The sequence below is a fragment of the Jaculus jaculus genome, chromosome 4 (genome assembly GCF_020740685.1).
Source record: "Jaculus jaculus isolate mJacJac1 chromosome 4, mJacJac1.mat.Y.cur, whole genome shotgun sequence".
In the NCBI taxonomy this organism is placed as follows: Eukaryota; Metazoa; Chordata; class Mammalia; order Rodentia; family Dipodidae; genus Jaculus; species Jaculus jaculus.
Window position 1 is genome coordinate 117,846,845 of NC_059105.1, and position 12,202 is coordinate 117,859,046.

Consider the following 12,202-nt stretch of genomic DNA (forward strand, 5'->3'; position numbering starts at 1 on the left):
ACATAGTGAATTCCAGGTCAGCCTAAGCTAGAGTTAAGACCCTGTCTCAAAAACAAAACAAAAAAACACCATTTGATTTTCCAAAGTAGGGTCTCTTTCTAACCCAGGCTGACCTGGAACTCACTCTGTAGTCTCAGCCTGGCCTTGAACCCACGGTAATCCTACCTCTGACTCCTGAGTGCTGGAATTAAAGGCGTGTGCCACCATGTCCAGTTCATTTTTTTGTTTTGTTTTCGAAGTAGGGTCTCACTCTAGCTCAGCTGACCTGGAATCCACTATGTATTCTCAGGGTGGCCTCAAACTCTAGGCCATCCTCCTACCTTTGCCTCCCGAGTAACTGGGATTAAAGGTGTGTACCACCATGCCCAGCCAGTTCATTAAAAAAAAATTATATATATGTGTGTGTGTATGTGTATATATAAGTGTGTGTGTGTGTGTGTGTGTGTGTGTGTGTGTGTGTGTGTATTTATTTATTTATTTATTTATTTATTTATTTGCAGGTAGGCAGAGTGGTATGGGTGCACCAGGGCCTTATTCCTGCAAAGGAGATGCATGCTCCACTTTGTATAACTGGCTTTATGTGGCCTGCAAGGATTTGTAAGCCTTTAATCAGCTCTACCATCACATTCTTTTTCTCCCCTACTTTTTTTTATTTATTCAGAGAGAGAGAGAACAGGCACAGCAGGGCCTCCAGCCACTGCAAACAAACTTTAGACGCATGCGCATGTGGCTCATGTGGGTTCTGGGGAATCAAACCTGGTTCCTTAGGCTTTGCAGGCAAATACTTTTAACTGCAAAGCCATCCCTCCAGCCCAGCTGAGTACATTCTTAAAAGTCTTACTGGCACTGTAGGAATAATCCAGCTTGTTAAAATTCTTACCACCATTTGGTAATGTCCTTGTTGTTCATGTCAGCTGTTCTGATACTTTTGCAGCAGTATTTCATTACTGGTCTAGCCATGTACATCTGTTCATGTTGGTGATGTCTGTTACCCATTTTTTTTCTTCTTTTTTAAAAATTTTATTTATTAGGTTTTTCAAGGTAGGGTCTCACTCTAGCTCAGGCTGACCTGGAATTCACTGTATAGTCTCAGGGTGGCCTTGAACTCACAATGATCCTCCTACCTCTGCCTCCTGAGTGTTGGGATTAAAGGTGTGAGCTGCCATGCCTAGCTTATTTAACTTTATTTATTTGTAAGCAGAGAGAGAGGGAGGGAGGGAGGAGACAGGGCCAGTGCCTCCAGCCATTGCAAACGAACTCCAGACACATGTGCCCCTTGTGCATCTGGCTTCCGTGGGTCCTGGGGAATCTAACCTGGGTCCTTTGGCTTTGCAGGCAAGCTCCTTAACCTCTAAGCCTTCTCTCCAGCCCATATTGCCCATTTTCTAATTAGATTTTGTTTTGTTTTGTTTTTCAAGGAAGGGTTTCACTCTAGCTCAGGCTGACCTGGAATTCTCTATGTAGTCTGAGAGTGGCCTCAGATTCATGGTGATCCTCCTATCTCTGCCTCCCAAGTGCTGGGATTAAAGGTGTGTGCCACCACGCCTGGCTTTTCTGTTAGATTTTTGATATGTAAATATTTTGCTGTAGTGTTATAATGTAGATCTGAAATATACCCCAATAGCACATGTGTAAAAAGACTTAATCCCTAGTCTGCTGTTGCTATTGAGAGGTGGTAGACCCTTTAAGAGCTAGGGCCTCATGTGGTCATTGGGGATGTGCCCTTGTAAGCCTATTTGGGGATTTGACCTCTTCCTTTTTTTATGCTACTTGACTACCCTGAGATGAACAGACCTCAATCATACACTCCCATTGTGATGTCCATGACCCAGAACAACAGAGCCAAGTGACCACGGGCACATAGCATCTCAGGTATTTTATCACAGTAGACAAAAGCCAATTTAACATGTAGTTTGTAGTGTCTTCTCAGCAGGGATGAAGTTCACTTGACCAGTTTTTCTTTTAAGCAGTGTGATTTTGGCATTACTTCTGAGAACTCTTACCTTGTCTTGGAACCTAAAAGATATCTACTTTTTCCCTAATATGAGTTTTATGTTAAACATTTAAGTTTATGATAACTTTGAATTAACCTTTGTATAAGGTAGGTAGTAAGTCACAATTGTGTTTTTTGGGGGGTGGGCTTTGTGTTAAGACCAGGTTTCTGTGGCCTCAAACTCAATCCCCCTGTGCCAACATCTTAAGTGCTGGAATTCAGGCATGTGCCTAGTTTTTTGTTTCTTTTTGGCCTACTGATGTCCAAGTATTTTAGCACCATTTGTTGAAAAGATGTCATTTGTTCCATTATCAAAAGTCAGTTGAGGGTTGGAGAGATGGCTTAGTGGTTAAGGTGTTTGCCTGCAAAGTCAAAGGATCCCAGTTCAATTCTCCAGGTCCCACATAAGCCAGATGCACAAAGGGGCACATGCATGTGGAGTTGGTTTACAGTGGCTGGATGCCCTGGCACACCCATTCTCTCCCTCCCTCTCTCAAATAAATAAAATATAGTTTTTAAAAAAAGTCAGTTGAGGTTGGGTGTGGTTGAGCATGGTGGTGCATGCCTTTCATCCCAGCACTTGGGAGGCAGAGGTAAGAGAATCGCCATGGGCTGGAGAGATGGCTTAGCGGTTAAGCGCTTGCCTGTAAAGCCTAAGAACCCCGGTTCGAGGCTCGATTCCCCAGGACCCATGTTAGCCAGATGCACAAGGGGGCGCATGCATCTGGAATTTGCAGTGGCTGGAAGCCCTGGCGTGCCCATTCTCTCTCTCTCTACCTCTTTCTTTGTCTGTCACTTTCAAATAAATAAAAATAAACCAAAAAAAAAATTAAAAAAAAAAAAAAAAAGAGAATCGCCATGAGTTTGAAGCCAGCCTGAGACTACATAGTGAATTTCAGGTCAGCCTGGACTAGAGTGAAATCCTACCCAAAAAAATGAGAAAAAAAAAAAAAAAGTTAAAGCTGGAACTATAGCTCAGTGGATAAAGTGCTTGCCATACAAGTGTGAGTACCTGACATAAAAATCAGAAGCTGTGGTAGGTGTCTGTAGTTCTAACATGCCTATAGCAAGATGGAAGGCAGAGACAAGAGTTTCATGAAAGTTCACAGACCAGCTAGCATGGTAAGTGGAGCAGTGAATGAGAGACCCTTTGTCACATAATGTATAGGGCAAGCATGAAAAGACAAAGACAAATACAAAATGATCAGGCATATTTGTGTGGTTTTACTTAGGGGTAGTCTGTCCCATTAGACTGTTGTCCACTCCAGTGCCACTACTGCACTCTTTACTGTATTTAAAGTCAGAGTCGGTAGATTTATACCACCCCCTCCTTTTTTCTTGGTTTTTCAGCTCTAGCCCATTCTGACTTGAAATTAGTCTCAAGGTAGCCTCAAATCATGGCAGTCTGCCTTCCAAGTACTTTTCTATTTTTTTCCCCCCAAGGTAGGGTTTCATTCTAGCCAAGGTTGACCTGGAACTCACAGTGATCCTTCCAAGGGCTGGGATTACAGGTGTGTGCCACAAGCCCAGCTAGATACCATGGCTTGTAAAACTAATGCTGGGGCTGGGAAGATTGCTCAGCAGTTAAAAGTGCTTGCTTGCAAACCCTGCCAGCCTGGGTTCAAATCTCCTGCTACCCACATAAAGCCAGAGACAAAAAGTGATGCAAACATCTGGTGTTTGAAGTAGCAAGAGGCCCTGATACACACATACATACACACCTAAAAATAGATTAAAAGTTTATAAAACCAACCTCTCCTGGTGATTCTATTAAGTAGCTAAGGCTCAAAAAAGAAAGAAAAAGATCTCCAGGAGTTAAGGTTACCGTGAGACTACATAATGAATTCCAGGTCAGCCTAAACTAGAGTGAGACCCTACCTCGAAAAACCAAAAAAAAGTTGCCAAGGCTGAAAACTGCCAGTTTTTGAACTTACACATCAGTGACTAGATGCCCTGAATACAAGTTGCCATGTGCTAGAATCCAGCACAAAGCCTGTTCTGAAATTGGTGGCCTGTCAAGAGTTGCTGTCAAGCATGGCATGGCCACCAGGCTTGACCTTTACTAGTCATGTGACAAAGCCTTGGGCTCCACCAAGGGCTCCCACTCACTATGCTGGCTGCCTTCATCCCAAAATGACGACAAGGCTGTGATGGGCAATCAATTTAATGAGAAAACATTGATGCATATAAAAAGGTGTTTTGTCACATAAGTCCTCATTTTCTAGATGAGGAGTTGTCTCCATTGTCTTGAATGTCTGTTATGCCCAAGGCATCATTGGTGCACATTGGCTCTGTCACAACAGCATAGGAACTACCAGTGGAAAGGTATGTGCCCCTGGGATGGAGCACTAGTCAGCTTTTTCACATAGTTAACATAGTCTTGTTTTTGGTTTGGAAAAGCCACCAAAATTAGACTAAAGATAATCACTGCAAGATGGATGTGTCAACCCAGGTAGCCAGGACCATGTGAGGAACTCAAAGATTTTGTCTTTCAGCCCTTCTTCACTCATGCCTGTGGTCTCCATTGAGGTCACAGCTCTTTGATAACTTTCTGGCATTTAAGGAGCCAGCCCTGCCAGTAGTACAGGTCTGTACCAGTGAAGCTAGAAACAGCAGAAGCGGGGGGGAGGGGGGGGGCACTAAGGAACTTGTGTGAAGTCCTCATTACCACCAATTAACAGACGAAGGACTGGAGGGGTATATTCCAGGGTTGCCTTTCCTGTGTCTCCTTGGCCAAATTCAGAGCAGCTCAGTGTACAGGGGATACAGAGGCCAGGCCAAAGCATGTCTCCAGTGCCAAGGGTTGTTAAAGGTGAGGCAAACCAGGGTTGCGGGCCACCACCTCAAGACTTGAGTGGGCCACAAGCAATCCCTAGCCCCCAGATGCTCTTATACCCCCAAGGCCAGCTAGTCAGCAGCCATACTGCAGGCTGACCAGTCTTTAGGCACAGTGGACATGTTTCCCCAGAGTGAATATAAGCTCTGGCTTATCAGTCTTTGGTTTCTGAGGCAACCTGGTAGGTACTGACGTGTGGGGCTTCAAGCCAGTTGACATACCCCTCACCTGCCAGAACCCCTCCCAGAATCCTGAAGACCAATGATGGCTAGAGCCACTCCAGACACTATCAGGGTTGCTGCTGATAGTGGTCAGAGTACCCTGGAGAAACCCCACCAAAAGGCAACTGTTAGTAGCAGAAATGCCTGGCATCTACATGGCCTACTTTGGTTTTCTCTTCTGTGCTCTGGGAATAGCTGCTGGCCATGTCTGAATCATTAGCAGCAGGAGACTGGCCCTTGTGAAGGGCAAGGGCCAAGATTCTGAGGATTAGTAGGCACAGGTTTAGACTCAGCCCTGGCCTGCTCACTACCTTTTTCATCCTTGGCTCCCACTCCGCTCCCTGGACCTCGTCTGGACTCACGTCTCTTGTTGCCCTGTGGTCCTCTGCACCAGCCCTGGCAGGGAACACAGCACCCCTTAACATCAAAGCCTAGGGGGCCTGTTCTACCCGCCAACAACTCAGGCCTGAGGAAGCAAAGCCTGACAAGAACTGGGACTGAGGGCTGAGAACCACAGGGCACAGCTGCAGGGAAGGTGAGGGGACGGAATGGTAGCTGTGAGTGACCTACAGGTTCAGGTCATTAGCACCGGGTGCGAGGGTGCCCAGCATGGGCCTGCAGTGCTTCCCGGATACCTTGCTGCCAGTCTCGTGCCAGCTGCACCGGGGTCAGAGAGGCCTGGGAACAAGGATGCTAGGTAAGTCTTCCCTCCTTGGGTGATCCCTCTAACCACAGGCACCAGCCAGACTTGGATGGCACTCACCACATTCTTCATGCCCAGCTTGGCGCCGTAGAGTAGCAGCAGCTTCATAGCTTTGAAGTGGCCGTGGCGTACAGCTTCATGGAGAGCTGTGTCTCCCTCCTGTGGAGAGGAGGTAGTCACCTCCCGCCCTCACCTGTAGGGTCTCCACGAAAAGGGAGGTGGTGGGAGGGAGGACAGGCTTGTAGTCACAAGCACTCACCTTGTCCTGTGCATCAATGTGGGCTCCACACTCGATGAGGTGCTCCAGGCAGTCAGGGTGGCCCGTGCGCACTGCCACATGGAGGGGGGTACTCCAGATCTAGAGAGAAGTGAGGGTCAGCACTGTCTGGGCTGGCCATGCCTCCCTACCTTTTCTAAAGGGACAACATGTGCTCTCCTGGGTACTGTTCACCTTCTTCAAATACATACCCAATGGGGGGACCTTGTCCTCTCACCTTGTCCCGTGCATTGACCTGAGCTCCTTGGTTAAGCAGCTGTTTGAGGATGTCCACGTGTCCTCCCCGGCATGCCCAGAACACAGGTGTCCTGTCCAGCTGTGACAAAAAGCACCAAAGTCTGTAAGCTGTGGAGCTGGGAGGCAGCTCAGTGGCCTAGCTACCACGTTCACCACGAGGACAGCCATTCCAACTTCTCACCAAGTCCCTTGTGTCCACAGCAGCTCCTGCCGCCAGCAGCTTGTTCACCAGCTGTCTATGACCCTTCAGACAGGCCCAGTGCAAGGCAGTGCGGTGGAGCTGGGGGCAGAGACTAGAAATTAGGATGATGGAGTACAGCCACCCCTGAAGGCTTCTACCCTTCCTGGTCCTAGAACAGGCGCCCAAATACAATGTGTCACTGGCAAGAAACAGCATGAGACAGTATGTGAACAGCTGCCAGTGTCCTGAGTCCACACTACCTTGTCATGGGCATTGGGGTCCCCACCATCTGTCAGATACTTGTCAACCAGGGCCTCCTCGTTCTCAGCAGCTGCCTTCAGAAACATCTCCAGGTCCACAGGCTCCAGCTGGGCCTGGGGCTGAGGCTGGGTAAGCAGGAGAACAAGACCCAGTCACTCCCCAATCCTGTAGGCACCTGCCACTGCAGCTTCACCAGTCTGGCCCAGGAATTCCCAAGCAGCTGACAGGCTCAGCACACATAACCTGTATGTTTGTAAATCTCATCCCCAAAGCCTGGCGTGGTGGCGCACGCCTAGAGGTAGGAGGATCACTGAAAGTTCGAAGCCACCCTGAGACTACCTAGTGAATTCCTGGCCAGCTAGGCTAGAGTGAAACCCTACCTCGAAAAACAACAACAAAAAACTCATCCCCACAAGATTCTGAATGGGAATTGTTTGTATATGATATACACTTGTCCCACCTGCAAGTTCATATGTTGAAGTCCTAAACCTTGGTGTCTCAGAATGTGACCTGGAAACTGAGTCTTTGCAGATGCAATTAGTTCAGATAATGGCATGCTAAGGTAGGGTGGGCTCTTTTCCAACATGAGTTGTATTAAGGGGAGTCCTACTCCAGTATAGGGCTTAGGTAAGCTGATGTGCTTACAAGCCAGGGAACACTAAGAATGCCAGCAACCCCTGGGAAGCAGGGAGGGAAGCGTGAATGGATGCTCCCTCACACAAGAAAGGAGCAGCTAATCTGCACTTCATGGCCCTGGAAATATCAGACAACCATCTGTGTGGCTTCAGCCCCTCAGTGGATGGCACTTTACAATTATTGTAGCAAAAGAACAGGGTTCTGGGACACAGTCCATGCAGCTTCCTGTTCACTGGCTATGCAGCTGAGGCCCCAGCATCCACCTTTCTCCAACTCTCCTGGAACAAGAAGCTATGCACCTGGAACCCAGCCTAAACTCACCTCAACCATAGGCTCAGGTTCCCTGGGGGGGACTCTGCGTCTCAGTCGTTTTTCTCTTCGTCTTTGAACCAAGTTTTCTAAGTCTGTCAGATTGTCCAGAGTCAGTCTGGAGCTGTTAAATCTTTCCATCTAGGACAGAAGACATGTCCAGGCCAGCCATCAGTCACCAGGCATGTGACCTAAGGGAAGGCTCCTAGCTTAATACTGCCCTCCCTGCCCTTAGGAGACACCTAGTTACTCAGGCTGGCCTGGGCTTTAGGCCCTCACTGCCCCACCTCCAGTAGCACTTACTTTCTTCTTCTTCTCATCTTCCAACTTCAGTTTCTCCCTGGCCACAGCCTCTTGGGGTCCCAGCCTCCAGTCACTAGGCCAGCCTCCCGGATCAGGAACTCCATGTCCAAATCTCAACGCTTTCCTATCAACTCTTTCTCCACTTACCTGTAGGATAAAGAATCAGAAAAATTGAAGGAACTCTTGGGAAATAGGTGTGCAGCATCATAGAGATGGCTGACCAGAGCAGACATACAAAGTGGTGGTCTGAGCCTGACAGTCAGCCTGACCTTTCCTTCTGAAAATTTCCTGGTGGGCTGGAGTGTTGACAAGCAACCGGACACCACCTTGTGGCTTCCACCAACTGGCAATGGCCCAGGCCCAGTGAGACAACTGCCTGCCACCTATCTGCAGATCATGAGGGTGAGGGCATGCAGCATCTATTTATACTGCTGGGCTCATGCCAAGGAATCTTGTGGTAGATGACACCTTAATTTCCCTTCTAGGCTGTTGCCAGATTCCTAGGAGGTCATGCCACACTGTCACCTGGCCCAAGCACAAAGTAGAAGAGATACTCCAGGGTATAATTATTTATTTTGTTTTGTTTTTCGTGGCAGTGTTTCATTCTAGCCCAGGCTGACTTGGATTCACTGTGTAGTCTCAGGCTGGCCTCGAATTCACTGCAATCCTCCTACCTCTGCCTCCCAAGTGCTGGGGTTAAATGCGTGTGCCACCACGCCCAGCTATTTATTTTTTGAGACAGGGTCTTGTATAGCTCAGGCTGTGCTAGAAATTGCTATGTAGCTGAGGATGACCTTGAACTTCTGATTCTCCTGTTCCACCTCCTGAGATACAAGCATGCACCACCACACCCAAGTTATCAGTTTATGTTGGAAATTGAACTCAATTTTATGCTTACTAAGCAGGCACTCTACCAAATGAACCACATTCCCAGCCTCTCTTGGTAAAATTCTAAATCCCTAGTTTTTTGGAGGGTGAGAGGGACTTTTTCAAGGTCTCACTCAAGGCCAGTAAGACCTGAAACTCTATAGTCGCAGGCCTGGCTCTTATATATTTTTTTGTTTTGTTTTTCACTGCATCCCTAGTTTTAATTCTTGGCTTTTAGAGATGCTGTATACCTACATGTATAAAATGGGCTCAAAGTAGCCCATCACAGCTGATATACATTCACCTAGCCACCCTCCAGAGGCTGAGGAACACATATTGTAGAATGCTACAATGGGGTTACACAAGACCCTTGGGCTAGAAAGCCAAAAGGAACCAATCTTCTAAGTGAGCAATTTTGGCAACCTAATGCTCCCTGTACTGGGCTCTGTCATCCACTTCCTGGCAGGTGCTGTGCCAGGCTGGAATAAATTAGGGCTGCTGGCCCAAAGTGGGGCATGCTAGGCCTTATGCCCTCCATGCCCTGGGATCACCCAAACTGACATCCCAACTCCATTTATCTCCTGCCCAAGGAACCTAACAGTACCACCTCCAAGCATGGGCATTTCCATTGTTGAGACTCATGGTGCTTGAGATACAGGAACACCCCAGCTGGACCTGTAGCTAAGGGCAGGTTCCTGGCTTATTTGAGTCCTAGGTTTTTGTGATCTCAAGAAGCCAGCCCTACATTGTGGAGGATTCCCAGTTCTCTTTTACCATCCCAGACAAGGAGAAAATTCTACAAGCTTAGAGTACAACACAGTGACAGAGTGTTTATCTAGCATGGGTGAAGCCCTAGGATGGATCCCCAGCACCACAAAACAGTGGGCGGCCAGGGAGATAGATCAGCTGTTAAAGGTCGCAAAGCCTGACAGCCCAGGTTCAGTTCTTCAATATCCATATCCATGTGAAGCTAGGAGCAAAGAGCAGCATATGTGTTTGGTATTTGATTGCAGTGGTAAGAGACCCTGGCACGTGTGTACCACACAATTTTTTTTTTGGTTTTCAAGGTAGGGTTTCACTCTAGTCCAGGCTGACCTGGAATTCACTAGGTAGCCTCAGGGTGGCCTCGAACTAACAGTGATACTCCTACCTCTCTGTCTCCCAAGTGCTGGGGTTAAAGGTGTGCACCAACATGTCCAGCAAATAAAAATTTTAAAACCTTCCAAATTTGCTAATTTAAGAATTTTCATAGCCAGGTGGTGATGCACACCTTTACTCCCAGCACTCATGAGGTGGAGAAAGGATCGCCTACCTTGAAAACCAAAAAAAAAAAAAAAACCCTTTTATGTCTGTTACTACCCAACTATATATATTTAGATATCCTATTTATTAATTTGAGAGAGAGAGAGAGAGAGAGAGAAGATGGGTACACCAGGGCCTTTAGCACTGCAAACGAAGGACCACCTTGTGCATCTGGCTTTACATGGGCTCTGGGGTCCTTTGGCTTTGCCAGGCAAGTGCCTTAACTGCTAAGCCATCTCTCTAGCCCTCACTTTTTTTTTTTTTTAGGTAGGGTCTCACTCTTGTCCAGAACAGCCTTGAACTCGCAGTGACCCTCCTACCTCTGCCTCCCAAGTGCTGTGTGTGTGTGTGTGTGTGTGTGCCACCATGCCCAGCCCCTCACCCTTCTTATTTCCCATGTTTTCCCTCTCTTCCTCCCTGACACTTCCCCACCTCACATGGCAATGGGCCTCATGCTGCCTTTGCTCCCACAACCTGACCCTTCCCCCCCAGAAAGCAGCTGTGGGCCTTTAGCCAGACTTTGTCACTTTGAGTCTGAGTACTTGTGGTTTCTGCCTCGAATCCTTACCAACTGCCCCCAACCCCGCCACATCCCCTACCCTCTGTCCCACATCTCACCAACTGCTGAATGCTGATCAAGTCCATGGTCCCCCGCTCTCCACACGCCCAGCAAGGTAAGCAGAGCTGTTCAGCCCTTTTATAGGAAAGCTATCTCCTGGGGGTGGAGAAAGAAAAACAGAGGCTTATGCCAAGGCCAGATGACTCTGGGGCCCTGTCACACTAACCAAAATACCAGTCTGGGAATGTGGCCCATTGAGGGCACGAAAGGAAGCCGTTTGGAGTTGACTCAGTGGTCTCCTCAGACACCCACTGCCCTGCACCTGCCATATCCTGCATCTACCAGGGAATCATGTTGCCAACCCCTGTCTGGAGATGTCTGGACCAGCAGCCCAGACCCAAGGGAATTGTGATCAACTCTCCTGAGAGGGAAGTCTCCACAGTGAAGGTCTGGTTTCCTGAGACACCACAAAGACCCAGATCAGTGGCCCCAGCACAAAGCAGGAGTCTTACAGAGGACCCTGGGAACCCTATGGCATCTCTGCGATGAAAACCAAGCTTCATGACTTCCCAATTTGAGTTTCAGGGCTTCCCTTTTGTCCCTCAGTGTGTTGACAAGCCAATGTGTGACTTTGTCCCACATCAGGAGCCAGGCCTAGCTATGTGCTTTTAGAGAAGGCTTCTGTGTCCCCACAGGTCCCTACCAGATGTTCTCTGAGGATGGAGTATGTCCTTCTATAGGAAAAGAATGAGCCCCACTTCAGTATGCAATGGCAACCATGATACCCAGCCACCAAAATTCAATTCCTCATTCCTCAGAAGCCACACATTCTCTACCCTGATGTGTCTTGAACTACAATTTGACCTTTCAAAGGAAATCAGATATCCAGTAAACAAGACTCAGCATGAAAGTTGCATGAGAAGACATTACCAAACGAGTGGGTGCTGTGACCCAAGGAGGACTGCAGGGCTGTCAGGAGCCTCATAGTCCCACAGAGTTGGCCTCTTCGGTTCCTGAGTTTTGAGAGAACTTGGGGAAACTCAGCTTTTTAAGAAACCATGTCTTCCTCAATAGGAGGAAAAGATGATAACATCAAAATAAAAGAAACTAATTGAGAGGAGGAGGGGATATGATATGGTGTGGAGTTTCAAAGGCAAAAGTGGGGGGGGAATTATCATCATGCCTTATTGTCTATAATTATGGAAGTTGTCAATAAGAAAATACTTATTGACAGCCGTTGTACATATAGACAATATGATCATAATCCCCTCCACTGAATCTCCCCCCCCCCTTTTTTTGTTTTTTTCTTCTTCTTTGAGGTAGGGTCTCACGCTAGCCCAGGCTGACCTGGAATTTACTATGTAGTCTCAGGCTGGCTTCAAACTCACAGTGATCCTCCTACCTCTGCCTCCCGAGTGATGAGATTTGAGGTGTGCACTACCAAAAAAGAAGAAAAGTATTCAAAAATTAATCTGTGTATTTATTCATTCAATAAACATTTGGTAACAATTTTGTAT

General features: G+C 47.6%; 1 protein-coding gene across 4 annotated transcripts; it reads right to left on the minus strand.

The window, feature by feature from the left end:
• Positions 1-2,296: 2,296 nt before the first annotated feature.
• Positions 2,297-12,107, minus strand: Ankrd23 (ankyrin repeat domain 23). 4 transcript variants are annotated; one of them, XM_045147943.1, is made up of 11 exons: positions 11,616-11,855; positions 10,745-10,841; positions 7,958-8,104; positions 7,667-7,795; positions 6,709-6,834; positions 6,449-6,547; positions 6,248-6,346; positions 6,013-6,111; positions 5,814-5,912; positions 5,686-5,728; positions 2,297-2,334 (listed from the first exon to the last, which is right to left on the minus strand). In XM_045147943.1, the coding sequence occupies exons 2-11, from the start codon at positions 10,769-10,771 to the stop codon at positions 2,312-2,314; spliced, it is 891 nt and encodes a 296-aa protein (XP_045003878.1). In that variant the 5' UTR covers positions 10,772-10,841; positions 11,616-11,855; the 3' UTR covers positions 2,297-2,311. The 4 variants fall into 4 exon arrangements, with proteins under 4 accessions (XP_045003878.1, XP_045003876.1, XP_045003877.1 ...); XM_045147941.1 differs by lacking the exon at positions 2,297-2,334 and adding an exon at positions 12,088-12,107 and having other exon boundaries at positions 4,142-5,728; positions 11,616-11,747; XM_045147942.1 differs by lacking the exons at positions 2,297-2,334; positions 11,616-11,855 and adding an exon at positions 12,033-12,081 and having other exon boundaries at positions 4,142-5,728.
• Positions 12,108-12,202: the final 95 nt, after the last annotated feature.

Coding starts and splice junctions, on each gene's coding strand:
- Ankrd23 (XM_045147941.1), bottom strand. CDS start 10,771: ATGGACTTGATCAGCATTCAGCAGTTG. Junction 6,835..7,666: donor AACCTGAGCCTATGGTTGAG/GTGAGTTTAGGC, acceptor CTGCTTACCCAG/CCTCAGCCCCAGGCCCAGCT. Junction 5,729..5,813: donor AGCTGGGCATGAAGAATGTG/GTGAGTGCCATC, acceptor CCTTGTTCCCAG/GCCTCTCTGACCCCGGTGCA.